The sequence below is a fragment of the Aotus nancymaae genome, unplaced genomic scaffold, assembly GCF_030222135.1.
Source record: "Aotus nancymaae isolate 86718 unplaced genomic scaffold, 86718_ANA_hifiasm-v0.15.2.pri h1tg000029l, whole genome shotgun sequence".
NCBI lineage: Eukaryota > Metazoa > Chordata > Mammalia > Primates > Aotidae > Aotus > Aotus nancymaae.
This window is the reverse complement of record NW_026988442.1, coordinates 29,092,351-29,109,282: the sequence shown is the minus strand read 5'-3', so window position 1 is coordinate 29,109,282 and position 16,932 is coordinate 29,092,351. Positions and strand designations below refer to the sequence as shown.

The window sequence follows — 16,932 nt, the reverse complement described above, 5'->3', positions numbered from 1 at the left end:
TCTCCTTGGAGCTGGGCTAGGCTGGGCGGATCCTGCTAATAACAGCGCTCAGCCAGCTGCCTCACCTTTGGACTCGTGGGTTGCTCCTGCTGCAGACATGAAAACTTTAAAGTGACTGGCAGTTGGGTTTATATTTAGGGAAAAGGGGGGAGAAAACCGTTCTTACTGATTGTGAAGAAGCTTGACAGTACCAGCTTTCAGTTCAAGACATGCCTTCTTCAGAGTTACAAACCTCCCCCAAACCCTGCCTCTACCGTGGGAGGTCAGAATGAATTCTGAGCTTTGGGAGCCAGATGGAATCTGTAGCACCCAGTAAATTCATGTGGGACAACAAGAATCCTAATCATGGATAACATTTGCTGCAGGCAGGCTCACTCCCTTCCAGGCACTGGGGAACTTCTTTTTTTTTTTTTTGAGAGAGAGTCTCGCTCTGTCCCCTAGGCTGGAGTGCAGTGGCACGATCTCAGCTCACTGCAACCTCTGACTCCTGGGTTCAATAAATTCTTCTGCCTCAGCCTCTCAAGTAGCTGGGACTACAAGCACGCGCCACCATGCCTGGCAAATTTTTGTATTTTCAGTAGAGAGAGAGGTTTCACCATATTGGCCAGGCTGGTCTCGAACTCCTGACCTGGTGATTTGTCTTCCTCAGCCTCCCAAAGTGCTGGGATTACAGGCGTGAGCCACCGTGCCCAGCCAACACTGGGGGAATTTCTTTGCACGTGTTTTCTGATTCAATATGCAAAATAACCTTATGAAAAAGGTACTATGATCAGCTCCATTTTACAAGTGGGGAAACTGAGGCTTAGAAAGATGATAAGGCTGGGCACAGTGGCTCATGACTGTAATCCCAGGACTTTGGGAGGCCAAGGCGGGTGAATTGCTTGAACTCAGGAGTTCAAGACCAGCCTGGGCAACATGACCAAACCCTGTCTCTACAAAAAATACAAGGGCGTGGTGGTGCACGCCTGTAGTCCCAGCTAGCTACTTGGGAATCTGAGGTGGGAGGATCGCTTGAGCCTAGGAGGTGGAGGTTGCAGTGAGCTGAGATGGCATCACTGCACTCTAGCCTGAGCAACAGAGGGAGACCATGTCTTAAAAAAAAAAAAAAAGATGCCCCAGGCAGGCAGTCTGATTCTGTGTCATAACCCTGAAGATAAGGTGTCTGACAACACAATTAAAATTATGCTCTTAAACCAGAGTGGGGCTCCTGGAAAAAAAAAAAAACGGTTGGGAAGTAAGAGCTAGTAGTTAGCAAAACTGAATCATTTCATCCAATCAAGAGAAATATAATAAGCAGCTACTATGGAGAAAGTCCCTCTCTAGGCTTTAAAACCTATAAAAGGATTGATTCATGATAGCTAATACTAATTGAGTAATTACTCACAATGACTATCTCATTTAACCTGTATTTTGGTAGGTACTATTGTTATCATCCCCATCTCACAGATAAAGAAACTGAAACATAGGCGGGGTGCAGTGGCTCACACCTGTAATCCTAGCATTTTGGGAGGCCAAGGCTGGGGATCGTGACGTCACGAGATCGAGACCATCCTGGCCAACAAAGTGAAACCCCCGTCTCTACTAAAAATACAAAAAAATTAGCCAGATGTGGTGGCTTCTATCCTGAATTCTCGGGTTTTATTCATCTTACTCGTATGTTAGGGATATTCTCTTTCTGATAAGGAGACTGGATGCTCTGTGAGGGCAGGAACTGTGTCTGTCTCACAGTTATGCCCTTTATTTATGTATTTTTTAAATTATTTCTTTTCCCTGGGCCGCTAGCCGCCCTCCGACTCCAGTTATGCCCTTTAAACCTAACATCAGGCTGGGCGTGGTGACTCATGCCTATCATCCCAGCACCTTGGAAAGTCAAGGTAGGAGGATCACTTAAGCCCAGGAGTTCAAGACCAGCCTTGGCAAAACTGCAAGACCCTATCTCTACAAAACTGAACAAAATCAGTTGGTTGTGGTGGTGTGCACCTGTGGTCCCCGCCACTCAGGAGGCTAAGGTGGGAGGATCACTTGAGCCTAGGAGGTGGAGCCTGCAGTGAGCTATGATTATGCCACTACACTCCAGACAGGTGACAGAGTGAGACCCTGACTCAATTTTAAAAAATCTGACATCAAACCTGGCACATGGTAGGCATTCAGTGAAAATTCTGATCAGAAACAAATTATGTTGAACACCCTGGTGTGCACTAGATGGTGCATATCTGCCAGGTAGCAGTGAGATAATTGTGAACAAAACAGACATAGTTTTGTCCTCATGGAGTTCACTGACTTCTGGGGGAGAAAGTTATTAATAAAGATCACATAAATGTGTATTTGTGGAATGAAAGACAGATATCTGTATCTGTCTCTAGTTGACTTTGTTTTTTGGTTTTGAGATGGAGTTTTGCTCTTGTTGCCCAGGCTGGAGTGCAATGGCACAATCTCAGCTCACTGCAACCTCCACTTCTTGGGTTCAAGCCTTTCTCCTGCCTCAGCCTCCCAAGTAGCTGGGATTACAGGCGCCTGCCACCATGCCTGGCTAATTTTTGTATTTTAGTAGAGACGGGGTTTCACCATGTTGGTCAGGCTGGTCTTGAACTACTGACCTCAGGTGATCCACCCACCTCAGCCTCCCAAAGTGCTGGGATTACATGATAGAAGGTGGTGAATGATATGAGAGGGGTATAGAGTTCAGAGCGTGGAGCGGTGACCTCTGACAGGGTAAATTAAGGATAGCCTCCAGGAGGAGGTAGCATTTGAGCTGGGCTTTGAGTGACTTGGACATGCAAGGATGTCCAGCTTTCCTTCCAGCTGGAGGAAAGGGAGCAATCAAAGGCAAGGACCTGAAGTCAAAAACTCAGCTACCTGCAGCCAGGTGCAGTGGTTCACGCCTGTAATCCCAGCACTTTGGGAGGCTGAGGCGGGTGGATCACCTGAGGTCAGGAGTTCGAGACCAGTGTGACCAATATAGTGAAACTCCGTCTCTACTAAAACCACAAAAGTTAGCTGGCCTTTGGTGGTGCGTGCCTGCAATCCCAGCTACTCAGGAGGCAGAGGTGGGAGAATTGCTTGAATCCAGGAAGCGGAGGTTGCAGTGAGCCGAGATTGCACCACTGCACTCCAGTGTGGGGCACAGAGGGAGACCCTGTCTAAAACAGCAACAACAACACAAACTCAGCTACCTGCAAGCACATAGTGTGGGCAAATACTGGGTAGTAGAGTACTGTAGTCTTGTACCAAGTAGGAGCAGAAACTAGTAGTAATGTAATCTAACATAGTACCTGGCTCACAGTAGGCATCCAGAGTAGCTGGAATTACAGGGGCATGCCACCACGCCTTGCCAATTTTTGTATTTTTAGTAGAGACGGGGTTTCACTATGTTGGCCAGGCTGGTCTTGAACTCCCCACCTGAGGTGATCTGCCCACCTCAGCCTCCCAAAGTGCTAGGGTTACAGGTGTGACCCACCGTGCCTATATATAGAGAGAGAGAGAGAGCGAGAGAGAGAGAGAGAGAGAGACCCTTTATATATATATAAAAATATATATATACACCCTTGACTTTATATATATAGACTTTATATATATATTAAATATTTAAATATATATTAAATATAAATATTAAATATTTAATATATAGTCTCTATATATAAATCTATATAAATCTATATATAAATCTATACATCTATGTATAAAAATATATTAAATATTTAATATATATAAAGTCTATATATATAAAGTCTATATATATAAAGTCTGTATATATAAAGTCTATATACATAAAGTCTATATATATAAAGTCAAGGGTGTATATATATATTTTTTCCTAAGGGTGCATATATATATATTTTTTTATATATATATTTTTTTCTAAGGGTGTGTATATATATATACATATATATATACACACCCTTAGAAAATATATAGTATGGTTGATGTTTTGTTTTTACATCTCACATTATGTCTCTCTGTTTTTATTCCGTGGTGTGTCTTGCAGAGTTATATAGGCTAGCATCACCCTTTTAAAGTGATCCACAGCATTTGCTAGTTTGGATATAACATTACCCCAGTGATGGACATTTAAAATATTTCTCATCATTGCTTTTGCATGAGAAACAATAATGCAACAGGTCTCCTTGTGCACGTGTGTATTTCTCTCTGGTAGATTGTGAGAAATCCAATTGCTGGGTCATGGGGTAGCTTTTCTCTTTTGCTTTTTGTTTTATACACCTCTGAACTGTTGGAATCGTGTTACTTTGGTGATGGAAAAAAACTAAAAAATAGAAAGAGGTAGGTAGATTGTTCGTGTTGTTGGCTCTTTGGAACTAGAGGTGCCTAATCATTGTCACATGACCCTTATATAATATGCTAATCATTATATAATAAAATCGGGAAAGGATGCTCCTGTCATTTCTACATCAGCAAGTAGAGAAATCACAGGCCTTCAACTGTGTTTAAAAGATGAGAAACGTGGCCAGGTGCGTTGGCTCAGGCCTGTAATCCCAGCACTTTGGGAGGCTAAGGCGAGCAGATCATGAGGTCAAGAGATCAGGACCATCCTGCCCATCACAGTGAAACCCTGTCTTTACTAAAAATACAAAAATTAGCTGGGCATGGTGGTGTGCACCTGTAGTCCCAGCTATTCGGGAGGCTGAAGTAGCAGAATCGCTTGAACCCTGGAGGCGGAGGTTGCAGTGAGCCAAGATCGCGGCACTGCACTCCAGCCTGGTGATAGAGTTAGACACCGTCTTGAAAAAAAAAAAAGAGAGAGAGAGAGAGAGAATTGTGACTCTCTTCGGAGACTATGGGTCTTTTCTGATAGTAGATGTCACCAAGTTTCAATGACCAGGGTTTCCTACTGGTAAAGCCCTTTTTCAAAATCTTTGTTTCTCTTTTGGCTTTCACAGTTCCACGGAGCTGTAAGGGACTTTTTTGCAGTCCCACGTGAAAATGCAATATTGTAAGAGCTACCAAACCAGGGTGCTGAGCTGCTGTAAAGGGAGACTTAAGGTGGGACAGTTTGTCTCAGATGGAATTCCTGTGAACATCATCACCTTGCAGATAAAAGAGGAACTTAAACATGAGCTGATAAAGAACACAGAGACTCTGAGTGGCGCTCAGGCAGCAACAGGTAAACACAGTAATGCTACTGTTGGGACAGCAGATTGCTGCTTCTCCAAACGTTTCCCAGTATTATGTCACTGACTCCTCACACAAGCCCCACTGGTTTTAGCTGGGGTCACCAAGACTCAGAGTGAGAATCCTTCATCTGTTGTGTGCCTCCTCGTCAGACATGTGCAGAGCTTGGGGGAAAATAGATGAATAAGAAGCTCAAGGTCTGGTGGGAATGTCAGATTTATATACATACATATATAGACACACACACACACACACATAGTTTATATCAAAGTGCTGTAATTACAGGTGTGGTGGCGCAATCTCAGCTCACTGCAACCTCTGCCTCCTGGGTTCAAGCGATTCTCCTGCCTCAGCCTCCCAAGTAGCTGGGATTACAGGCATGCGCCACCATGCCCGGCTAATTCTGTATTTTTAGTAGAGACAGGGTTTCTCCATGTTGGTCAGGCTGGTCTCAAACTCCTGACCTCAGGTGATCCGCCCGCCTCGGCCTCCCGAAGTGCTGGGATACAGGCATAAGCCACTGCTCCGGCCTTTTTTTTTTTTTTTTTTTAAAGAGACGTGGCCTCGCTATGTTGCCCAGTCTGGTCTCAACACCTGGGCTCAAGCGATCCTCCCGCCTCAGTCTCCTGACTAACTGGGACTACAGTCTCGTGCCACCACGCCTGGCTTTATTACTCAATTTTAAAGGTAAGAATGCTGAGGGTCAGAGAGGTTAGGTAACTTGTGTAAGGTCACACAGCTAGTAAGTGGCAACGCTAAAAATGGGACCCAGGCTCTCAACTACCGCCCACAGCCCGTAACACCCACAGCCTTCGCAAGGCTGGATTCCAATCACGCGTGATTTCGCCATCTCACTGGCTCTCTTTTGAGTCTCGGTGTATCTGTCTGTAAAATGGGAGCGAGGGATCCGACCGTGAGCTCCTGCTCGCTTGTGCGCTGTCAGGAGTGCAGCTCGCGGATCATCTTGATAAGTGTTAAGTCCGGGAAGTGGAGTCCGGGTTCGCGCTTTCAGAGCTCACAGCTCTGAGGTCCCGGCTCCGGAGCAGTTTCCATGACAACCCGGCCAGCCACCATCCAGAGCCCAAGTGGCTTGCGTCACGTCCGGTCTGTGTACTTCTGGGTCCCAGCCTCAGAAGCGGCGATGGCTCGTTAGGCTCCAAAGCCCGGTTCCGTGGCTTTCGTCCTCGCTCTTCGGCCTTCCGCTTTGTCCTCCGCCTCTGGCTTACAGTCTTCGCCGGCCGCGGGCATCTACGACTTCCCGGAGCCAGCGCGCAGCCTCGGTCCACCCTCCCTTTGGGCCAGCCTCCTGGCGACATCACTTCCGGGCCGAGTGTTTCCGGGTCGCTGCTGACCCCCGGGTACTGGTCTCGGTTTCCCTGCAGCCAGTCGGAGCGGCGAGAGCCCAGCGGGGCCCGGCTCCGGCGGCAGCCGCGCCTCCCGCTTGCTTCCCTCGGCCGGGTCGTCCTTGGCTGCAGTGTCAGGGTGAGTGACGGGCGGGCCGCGGGCGGAAACTGCCTCCGGGGCTTCCCCAGGCTGAGGGGGCGCCGGATAACGTCAGGGCTCGGCTGACCTGGGAGCGGGGTCCCCTCATGGCGGGCAGGGCGACAGGCGGGCCCGCTCTTTTGGCACTCCCGGGACCCCCAACCTATCCTCAGGATCCCCATTCTCCCGAGAGCTGCCTCGCAAGCTCCTGGGACCCGCCGAGGGTGGCTCAGGGTTGCTCAGGAGGAACAGCCCCTCTTCGGCGACTGGGCAAACAGGAGGACACCCCGATTTCACCACGAGGCAGTTACCGCGCAGGGGTTCCCAGTTCAGGCTCTGGCGGCACACCTGGGTTTGTACTTACTGTGTGACCTTGGATAAGTCACTTCATCTTAAGAGCCTCAGTTGCCTATTTAAGTGTGATTGAACCTGGTTGTTAGGGCTGGAGTGGAGATGGAATGAGATCGTTCAGGGTCTCTGGCATACAGCAGGCGTCTAATAAATGATAGTTCCTGTTACTTCATTCAATTCATGAACCCGTGGGGAAGGCCAGAATTTGAGACTGGGGTGTTTTTCACAACTGACGTGGCCCCCGGAGGCTGTGGGAATGACCCAGCTGGGACTTAGCAACCGCCAGCTTCTGTCCCTGCAGGGAGGGAAACAGCTTCCTTCAGAGCTTCTCCGAGAGAGGTAGCTGCCACTAGAGAAGCTTCTTTCAGCACCGCTGAGGTTATTTTCAGAGGTTTGGAAGGCCCCTGTGTGAATTTCTTTGGAATCTAGTAGGAGTGTGGGGACCTTCTGGTGTTTCACAGCCAGTGGAAGGTGCCTTGGATGTGTCTCGGAGCCTCTTGCTTGGAACGAGTGCATTGGAGTGGGTGGGGAGGTGGAGGGGGTTGAACTGACTTCCCCGTCTCCTGTTTGGAGGCTGATGGAGCTAGACCAGGGATGTGTAAACCTGTGGACAGGGGCAATGCACAGACCAAAATAGCTCTGCCTGTGCAGAGAGGGGGCGCCTTCAAATGCTGCTTGGGGAACATTGCTGCTTGAATGGGCCAGCTGAGGTAAAGCCAAGCTAATGCTTTGCTACTCGGAATCATTTCACTTCCATGCATTGGGACTCTAAAGAGATACAGATTTCCTCTGAGATGTTTAAAAAATAATAACTAAAGAAGACACTGCCTCCCTGACTGCAGTATCTGTCTTTCCATTGACTTGCTTTTCAAGAGGGCGCCTAGATTGTAGGTGCAGGAGATGCTGACTGGAGCCGTTGACTGGCCTCTGTGTTCAGGATATTCACAGTGCTGGGTTTTTTTGTTTTTTTTTTTTTTCCCCACCAGACTGGCACGGCTTGGCGTTCCAATCCTTGGGTTGCTCGGAGAAATTAACAGCTTCTGTTGCTGGGCTGTCTTGGTTTCCTGTAACCACAGTGTTTTTGCAGAGTGTATTTTGTTGTTCTTGCAGAGCGCTGAGAATAAATTGCTGGCTCTGCTGTGCTCAGAAAAAACACCAGCTATGACCAGCGACAAGGCATCTTGTATTCTCAGAAAATGTTTTCAGCAGGGATGATGTCAGCTGCTTCACCACTGGCCGATGTCTCTGGCCAGCCTCTTTCCCTGGCCCTTGAGCTTACATCATATAGAGATTGGCTCTCCTAGCCCCATTCGGTGTGGGAAGATGGGAATTTTGCTACTACAGGAATTTTTGTAACTCAAAATTGAGTTCGCACCACCATAAGGCATTCTAACTTAGCCAAACACTTGGGAGTAGAGCTGTCCAGCAGATGTAGCAGGATAGCTTTGCGCGAGTCGGAGTTTTGCATTAGACCTAGGTCTAGAACCCAGATCTGCTGCTTCCTAGCCTTACAACTTAGGGTAAATGGGTTGGCCTTTCTGAGCCTCAGTTTCCTCTTTAACCTTGAGACTATCCTGTGGATTTCATTGATTTTCACAGAGCATTTAGCAGAGAGCTACCATACAGTGATTCCTTGGTAAATGGTACTGATGTAACAATAAATAAGTGAGATAAATTGGAGAAAGCCCAGGCGTCAGGGCCTGCCAACAAGAGTTCAGATTCCAGCTCTGACCCTTTCTAAGTCTGTTGGGCAGGTTGCTTTAATGGGGCAAGCCGTGTTTTCCTTATAGAGTTGTGAGAATTAAATGGGATGATATAGGTAAAGTGGAAAGCCCAATGCTTAGCACATAGTAGGACCTCAGTAATTGTCAGTCTCCTTCTTTCCTTTCCTTATTGACTCACTGACTGACTGAGACAGGGCCTCGCTCTGTCACCCAGGTTGGAGTGCAGTGGCACCATCATAGCTTACTGTAGCCTCAAACTCCTGGGCTCAGTGGATCCCCCCACCAAGGTCTGCCAAGTAGCTAAGCCTACAGGTGCATGTCACCACACCCACCTAACTAAAAAAAAGTTTTTTTGTAGAGATGGAGTCTAGCTGTGTTGTCCAGGCTTGTCTTGCCCTTAATTATCTTTTAGCTTTTACTTTCTTCTGCCGTTTCCCTCACCTACCCAGGTTGGTGTGAGGTTCTTTTTAGATAGGCTTCCTGTCCTTGTTGTTAGAATTTTGAACAAGGGCTGTTTGGATCCCTTTCTCTTATTTATTGTTTTTTCAGCAACAAACAAGGGTGTAGACTGTGGTGCAATTACAGAGGAGCAGATGCTGCGCTGCGCTTGAGACTGGCTGACTTTGTTAAAAATCAGTCTCTTTGAGTTTAAGGCTGACTTCCTTGGAGAAAAATTACAGTAGTGTTTGGAAGCTTAATGTCCCTGTGTTTGAATGGTTCTCAGACTACAGACCCTGGGGTCAGAGGCGTGATGCCAGCTTCTCTTAGATAAGTCAAGAATTGTAAATGCATGTGCAAGTGTCCTCTCCAGTGTTGCAATACATTTTTTTTAAATTTTATTTATTTTGAGATGGAGTTTCTACTCTGTTGCCCAGGCTGGAGTGCAGTGGTGTGATCTCGGCTCTCCGCAACCTCTGCCTCCTGGTTTCAAGCGATTCTCCTGCCTCAGCCTCCCGAGTAGCTGGGATTACAGGCATGTACCACCATGCCTGGCTAATTTTTGTATCTTTAGTAGAGACAGGGTTTCACTATGTGGGCCAGGCTTGTCTTAAACTCCCAACCTCAGGTGATCCATCTGCCTTGACCTCCCAGAGTGCTAGGATTACAGGTGTGAGCCACTGTGCCCGGCCTACGTTTTTATTTTTTTAAGAGAATATACATTTTGAATTGTTTATTTTTTATGGACAAAACAATATGAACCTAGAGCACATCCATACTTTGATACTAAGTGGTACGCTCTTCCAGCTAGATTTGCAGGCAGGATGTGTCTCCTTCATTGCTGTCCTCTACCCTGCCATCCCTATTCCCCCATTGGGTTCAGCTCAGGCAGAAGGTGGGGGCTGCAGAAATGCTTTTTGGACATAGGAATTGTGGGGTGGTGAGAGGAACACAGGTTCCCAGTCAGAAGGCCAGGCTTGGATTATTGGGTCCATCTTCTCTAACCTGGAGCTACTTGTACCTCGTGCCATCTTTCTGAGCCTGTTTCTTTGCTCTCCAGCTGATCTCCCAGGATTCTTGGGAGGTACCATTGAGAAACTAAGGTGGAAACATCACGAATGCTGACATCCTTTGCAGCACCCATTTCACCTACTTGATCAAGCACCTGCTGTGTGGCCGGCTCTGTGTTAGGCATCGTGGTGAACAACACAGACATGGTCCTTGCCTTTATGGAGCTTACCAGGGAGGGTGGGGGGACAAAGAGAGGAAGCTAGTAAATGAATAAAGTTGACAGTTTCAGATTGTGGTTATCTTAGGAGAATGTGATGATGCGGAACTGGGAAGGTGAGATGGGGCGGTACCTCAGGGGACTGATATTTGGGCTAAGGCCTGAGTGATGAGAATTTTCATGAGGCAGAATTTTATCCTAAGTGCATTTTGTTTTCTTTTATTAAGACGGGGTATTGCTATGTTGCCCAGGCTGGTCTCAAACTCCTGGCCTCGAGCAGTCCTCCTGCCTTGCCCGTCCAAAGTTCCGGAATGACAGGCGTGACCCCTGCGCCTGGCCCCTAAGTGGATGTGTTTGCCTCCTGAGCTCCTGAGGCTTGCTTGTCGCTGCAGCACTGGGCCCCCTCGGCAGCGCAGTGTGTTGGAGACAGTGGCTTCTCTGTGTCCCTAGTTTTAATACACATCCCACCTCTCCTCCTCCTGGGGACAAAAACCGTGGAGGAGCCAGACTACTGGCTCATTGAGATGAGGATGATTTTGTTGACCTCACTATAATTGCGGGGCTCATAGGACCTTCCGAGCCGAAAACAGGTCTCTAAAGGACTCACGCCAGTCCCAGTCCTGCTGCAGCTTCCTTCTCAGCCCCTCGCCGTCTCCCACAGTCAGCAGACATTATTGAAGCACACAGATCACCTTACTGAGCAAGATGGTCACAGTCCTGCACCCACGGAGCTTCTGGGCAGGAGGCAGGACCAGAGCAGGTGAAAATGCACATCTGCCACTCATCAGAGATACTGGCTCCACTCAGAGAAGGCCTGGCTGCTTAGGGGTACAGCACCGTCAGACAACAGCAACAGCTATGGAGGGCTTCCCGGAGCGGCTCTCTGAGCAGCTTCATATCCCAGTCATACATAATCCTCTCACCAGCTCTGGACAGAGGCGCTATTATTAGCCCCCTTTTCTAGATGAGAAAACTGACACCCAGGGAGGTGGAGCAATTTGCCAAGTCACCTGGAGAAGTGGCCCTGGCCTCGCTTGCAGGCGCTTGGCCTTGGACTCCATGTCCGTGGCCCTTCACGTGTTGTCTCCCCTGGTCCTGGCAGTGTCCCTCCATGAATCCGGATTCGCTTCCAGCATCGTGGCCACAAGAATATTGCTGGATCTGTGCCTGTTCTACTAACAAGTGGCTAAGCAGATGACAAGGTTGTATAAAGCCTGTGTTCCAGCTCAGAACATTCTATCCTCTCCCAACAGGGGGCTGCAGAGCGCTCTTGTGATAAAGGGGATGCAGGCTGTCAAAGGCCGGTAGCAACACTCCAGGGGCCGGCAGCCACAGTGGCCTCTTTTTAAAACTGTAAAGAAGACCGCATCCCTCTCCCCTTGCTGCAGACGCTTCAGTGGCTTCACGCAGCTCTTTGTATAAAATACCAAATTCTGAGTGTGCTCTCGCAGCCTTGGAGCTGAGGGTCCTGCTGATGCTGGCAGCTGTCTCTCCTCACGCCCCTGCCCTCGCGGCCTCGGCCTCACTGGCTGCAGCTCTGCTCCTGTGCCCAGCTTCCTGCCTCAGGAAAGCAGGGTGTGGTGGGTAAGGGCATGGACTTTGGAGCCAGATTGCCTGGGTTCTGAGCTCCGCTCTTCTGCCTCCTAAGAGTTCTGTAACCTTGGGCAGTTTCTTTCTTTTTCTTAAAGTCTTTTTTTGTATTTTTGTAGAGGCGTGGTTTCACCATGTTTCCCAGGCTGGGCTTGAGCTCCTGGACTGAAGCCATCCTCTTGCCTCAGGCCCCCAAAGTTCAGGAATTACAGGTGTGAGCCACCGTGCCCTGCCTATCTTGAGCAGTTTCTAATGTTCGTGTCTCAGTTTGCACATGGGTCCACTGGGGCTAACTCTCTCACAGGATTGAGAAGAAGTGAGGCTGGGTGTGGGGGCTCACGCCTGGAATCCTGGCACTCTGGAAGGCCAAGTCCAGTGGATCACTTCAGGTCAGGAGTTCGAGACCAGCCTGGCCAACATGGTGAAGCCCCGTCTTGACTAAAAAATAGAAAAATTACCCAGGTGTGGTGGCGGGCACCTGTAATCCCAGCTACTTGGGAGGCTGGGGCAGGAGAATCACTTGAACCCGGGAGGTGGACATTGCAGTGAGTTGAGATTGCGCCACTTGCACTCCAGCCTGGGCAACAGGGCAAAGCTGCGTCTCAAAAAAAAGAGTGAGTGAGTGAGTGTGAAGTTCATCACGAATCTGGAGCGTCTGGTAGTGCCAGCTCAGGGCCTTCCTCTGCTGCCACTCCTTCCCCGGCCTCTTGGTCTGGCAAACTCCTCATCTTTCAGGTCTGCTGCTGTCTCAAGGGGACGTTCCTAAACTCCCCCTTCCCCAACGAAACCAGGACACGAGCCCCTGCTGTACTCACCTGAACTTCTCTTTCAGGAATATTAACTGTATTTTTCATTTGCAAGCACAGCAAAGTCAAGGTCCATCTCTCTGGCTTCTGCTGTAACTCTGCTTGTAGTACATGCTCTGTAATGTGTTGAACCAGCGAGCGCTGATGCTGGGGCCCAATGTAGCCCAGGCCAGTTCTGCTGTTTGTTTTGCCTCAGCGGCCAGGAGCCAAAGCACAGCCCATTTTGAGGAATGACATGCTTCTTGTTCATCTCCTTCCAGAGCACTCCACTGGTCCAGGCAGCAACATGTCCGTTCTTTTAGTGATGTCCCTGCCTCTAATCCAGGAGCCATGGAGGAGATAAGGTAGCCCCCCTCGATCGGATGGGGAAGCCCAGTTCAATGGATACAAAATACAAGGATGACTTGTTTCGGAAGTACGTACAGTTCCATGAGGGCAAAGTGGATACCACCCCCAGCAAGCAGTGGCCTGGCAGCGATGAGTACCTGCGGGTGGCAGCCTCATCCCTGCTCAGCCTGTCCAAGGTGGATCCCTTTTATCGATTCCGGCTGATCCAGTTCTACGAGGTGGTGGAGAGCTCCCTGCGCTCACTCAGCTCCTCCAGCCTGCGGGCTCTGCATGGCGCCTTCAGCATGCTGGAGACGGTGGGCATCAACCTCTTCCTGTACCCATGGAAGAAGGAATTCAGAAGCATCAAGGTGAGGTCCTGAAGCAGCCTCCATACAGGCCGTTCTCCTCTCTTCCTGCCCCTGGCAGTTGCTTCTGAGAGGAACTGCACCTTTCCTGGGCTCTGCACCTTCCCTGTCCCTCCAGCATCACCTCTGAACCAGTTCTGGCCCTGGCTGCCACACCTTAAGCAGAGAGCTTGGGAAGGCAGGGGCAGCCAGGTTATGCAGGATCTTGTAGCCCAGGGCAAGGCTTGGATTTCTTCTGAGTAGGCCGGGAAGGAGGCAGTGCGGGATCTGGCTTGCCTCTGAAGAGAGTCATTCTGGCTGTGGTATGGGAAGGAGACTCTAGAGGGGTGGAGGGGTGAGGTGGGAGGGGTGGGGAGAGCAGTTTGGAAGCTTCTCAGCGGTCCCAGCAAGCTGTGGGGTGCTCTGGACTAAGTGGTAACAGTAGGGATAGAGGGGGGAATTGAGAGAAGGGATCCTGAATCAGACCACACAGGGATGGCACAGGAGAGCTGTCACTTAGCCAGGCTCTTCCCTCTGCCGTGTTATTCAGAGCCTTGTGGAAATGCCTGAGAGGAATGTTCTGATTGTCACTGCATTCTGCCTATAACCCCGCCCCTTTATTCAGCCATGTTTGCCCTGGCTTCCTCTTCATATGGAGCAGAGCCTTCGCGTCCCACTAGGAGGCGAGAGGTTTTTGCTCCCCGTGTTTAAGAAAGGAGCCGCTGGGTCATTTCCTTGCACAACGCCTGAGTACTTAGCAAGCCCCAGCCCCTGCCTCCCCTTTCTCCTGCAGGGCGAAGCTGTCCAGATCCTGCCCTGCCCTCTCCCCACCATGCCACTTCAGAGCTGGACATCCTTTGCTTTGACATAGTCTCTGTCTTGTGTCTCCGAGAGAAAAGCCCACCTCTCTTTTCTACTCCCTTCCTTCTAGACCTACACGGGCCCTTTTGTTTATTACGTCAAGTCGACATTACTGGAAGAGGACATCCGAGCCATCCTGAGCTGCATGGGCTACGCGCCCGAGCTGGGCACCGCATACAAGCTCAGAGAGCTCGTGGAGACCCTCCAGGTGAAGATGGTCTCCTTTGAGCTCTTTCTGGCCAAAGTTGAGTGTGAGCAGATGCTAGAAATCCACTCACAAGTGAAGGACAAGGGCTACTCCGAGCTGGACATTGTGAGCGAGCGCAAGAGCAGCACGGAGGACGTGCACGGCTGCTTGGATGCCCTGCGACGGCGGGCGGAGGGCCGGGAGCACCTGACGGCCTCCATGGCGCGGGTGGCGCTCCAGAAGTCAGCCAGCGAGCGGGCGGCGAAGGACTACTACAAGCCCCGCGTGACCAAGCCCTCGAGGTCGGTGGATGCCTACGACAGCTACTGGGAGAGCCGGAAGCCGCCCCTGAAGGCCTCATTGAGCCTTCGGAAGGAGCCCGTGGCAGTGGACGTGGGGGACGACGTCAAGGATGAGATCATCCGCCCGTCCCCCTCGCTGTTGACCACGGCCGCCTCCCCCCATGGCAGCCCAGATGCCCTTCCACCCGCCTCCCCCAGCAACGGCCCGGCCCTGCTGCGCGGTACCTACTTCTCCACTCAGGATGACGTGGATCTGTACACAGACTCCGAACCCAGGGCCACCTACCGTCGGCAGGATGCTCTGCGGCCGGACGTGTGGCTGCCCAGAAACGACGCCCACCCCCTCTACCACAAGCGCTCGACCCCTGCCAAAGAGTCCGCCCTCTCCAAGTGCCAAAGCTGCGGGCTGTCCTGTAGCTCCTCCCTCTGCCAGCGCTGTGACAGCCTGCTCACCTGTCCTCCAGCTTCCAAGCCCAGCGCCTTCCCCAGCAAGGCCTCTACCCACGACAGCCTGGCCCATGGGGCCTCTCTGCGGGAGAAGTACCCAGGCCAGACTCAGGGCCTTGACCGCCTCCCACACCTTCACTCCAAACCCAAGCCCTCCACTACAGCCACTTCCCGCTGTGGCTTCTGCAACCGCCCAGGCGCCACCAACACCTGCACCCAGTGTTCAAAAGTCTCCTGCGACGTCTGCCTCAGTGCTTACCATTATGACCCCTGCTACAAAAAGAGTGAGCTGCACAAGTTCATGCCCAACAACCAGCTGAACTACAAGTCCTCCCAGTTCTCCCACCTCGTGTACAGATAGACTCGGCCTTGCCCCTTCCAGCTCCAAGGGCTACACCACCCACCTTTCGGGTTTCCTGGTGAAGAATTATTCACACATTGATCTCAGAGGCGGGGCCTGCACTTGACCATGTAGGTGGCAGAGATCGTGGGCTGGCTGTGTCCACGTGGGAGTTCACTTAGCAACTCCGATGTTTCAACCAATGGCTGCTTTGTTGTCTGACAAGGGAGAAGGTGGCACTTCCGTTCAGATTCATTTTGCTAACCTCTCCACTCCCTGTTCAGTTGGTTCTGTTTTTTTTGGTTTTGTTTTGTTTTTTCCTTTAAAGAGGATTTCTATCTCTGGGACCCTCACCACACCTTCCCCTCCCATTGCAAAGCCAACTTGGACTGGGAAGGGCCCTTCAGGTCACCAAGCATCCACCTGGAGCGGCGAGCTAGAGGCCTGTTGGCTTGTGAAATGAGCCCTCCTGCCACACGGGGCCTCTCCCAAAGGCTCATCCCTTGGCCGCCCCCTTCCCAAACACAAGGATCCCCAGCTGGACTCCCCACCCCCTGGCTTTGCCACCTCTCCAGGTGTCAAAGGTGAACCGAGTCCAGTGTTAGCTGAATGTCCTTTTGTAACCACAGCGCAGTCAGCCCCTGGCGTTCGTGAACTTTGCCCCAGCACATTGAAGTGTGGGTTCCCCCAGCAGAACTGCCTCCCTTTCTGTTGTTTGCACATGCCCCTGTTACTGTACTGTCAATAGATATTTTTGAGATTTATTTTTAAATAAATATTCAACTTGCTGTGTGTTTCAACTTGGTTAAAAACATGAATTATGTAGCTATTTATTTAATGCCCCGGGTTCTTTAGTCTTCCAAGGGAGGGCCTGGCGCCCGTTCGTGTTGTATCCTCCACTCACTACAGCCCAAGGGGAGAGGAGAGTTTGGGGCAGGGAGGAACAGACACGAAGCCCCTTTTTCTTGAGCTGGTGGAGAGCCACTGTCTTCCCTGCAGTAACTATCTATACACCTACCTCCAGTGTGCACTTAGGGGGTGAGCGCGGGTATCGAGGTCTGTGTGCCTGCAGACTGCTGACCTAGTGACAATTCAGGGACCTCACCTGTCGGACCTGTAGCTTGCTGAGCGGGAACCTTGCACTTCACACTTCTTGAGTCTCGTTTCAGAAGGAAAATCATTTGGGATTTCTACTGCCCCTCCATCTCAGTCCTCTTCACCGGTTTCCAGGACTCATCTGCAACACAGCGATCTTTTTGCACTAAAAGTGGGCAGGAGTCGGCACTTGTGCATCAGACAGACGGCTCCTCAGATGTTCAGCTAAGCCTAAGCGGTTCCAAGCCTGAAGGCCCCTTCAGCTCCTCTTGTGAATTAC

The 16,932-nt window shown here is 50.5% G+C and overlaps 1 protein-coding gene across 2 annotated transcripts; it reads left to right on the top strand.

Annotated features, from left to right (window-relative positions):
* Nucleotides 1–6,459: 6,459 nt before the first annotated feature.
* SPATA2 (spermatogenesis associated 2) lies at nt 6,460–16,345 on the top strand. 2 transcript variants are annotated; one of them, XM_012467435.2, is made up of 3 exons: nt 6,460–6,609; nt 13,007–13,444; nt 14,352–16,345. In XM_012467435.2, the coding sequence occupies exons 2-3, from the start codon at nt 13,109–13,111 to the stop codon at nt 15,576–15,578; spliced, it is 1,563 nt and encodes a 520-aa protein (XP_012322858.1). In that variant the 5' UTR covers nt 6,460–6,609; nt 13,007–13,108; the 3' UTR covers nt 15,579–16,345. The 2 variants fall into 2 exon arrangements, with proteins under 2 accessions (XP_012322858.1, XP_021524826.1); XM_021669151.2 differs by lacking the exon at nt 6,460–6,609 and adding an exon at nt 11,097–11,110.
* The last annotated feature ends 587 nt before the right edge of the window (nt 16,346–16,932 follow it).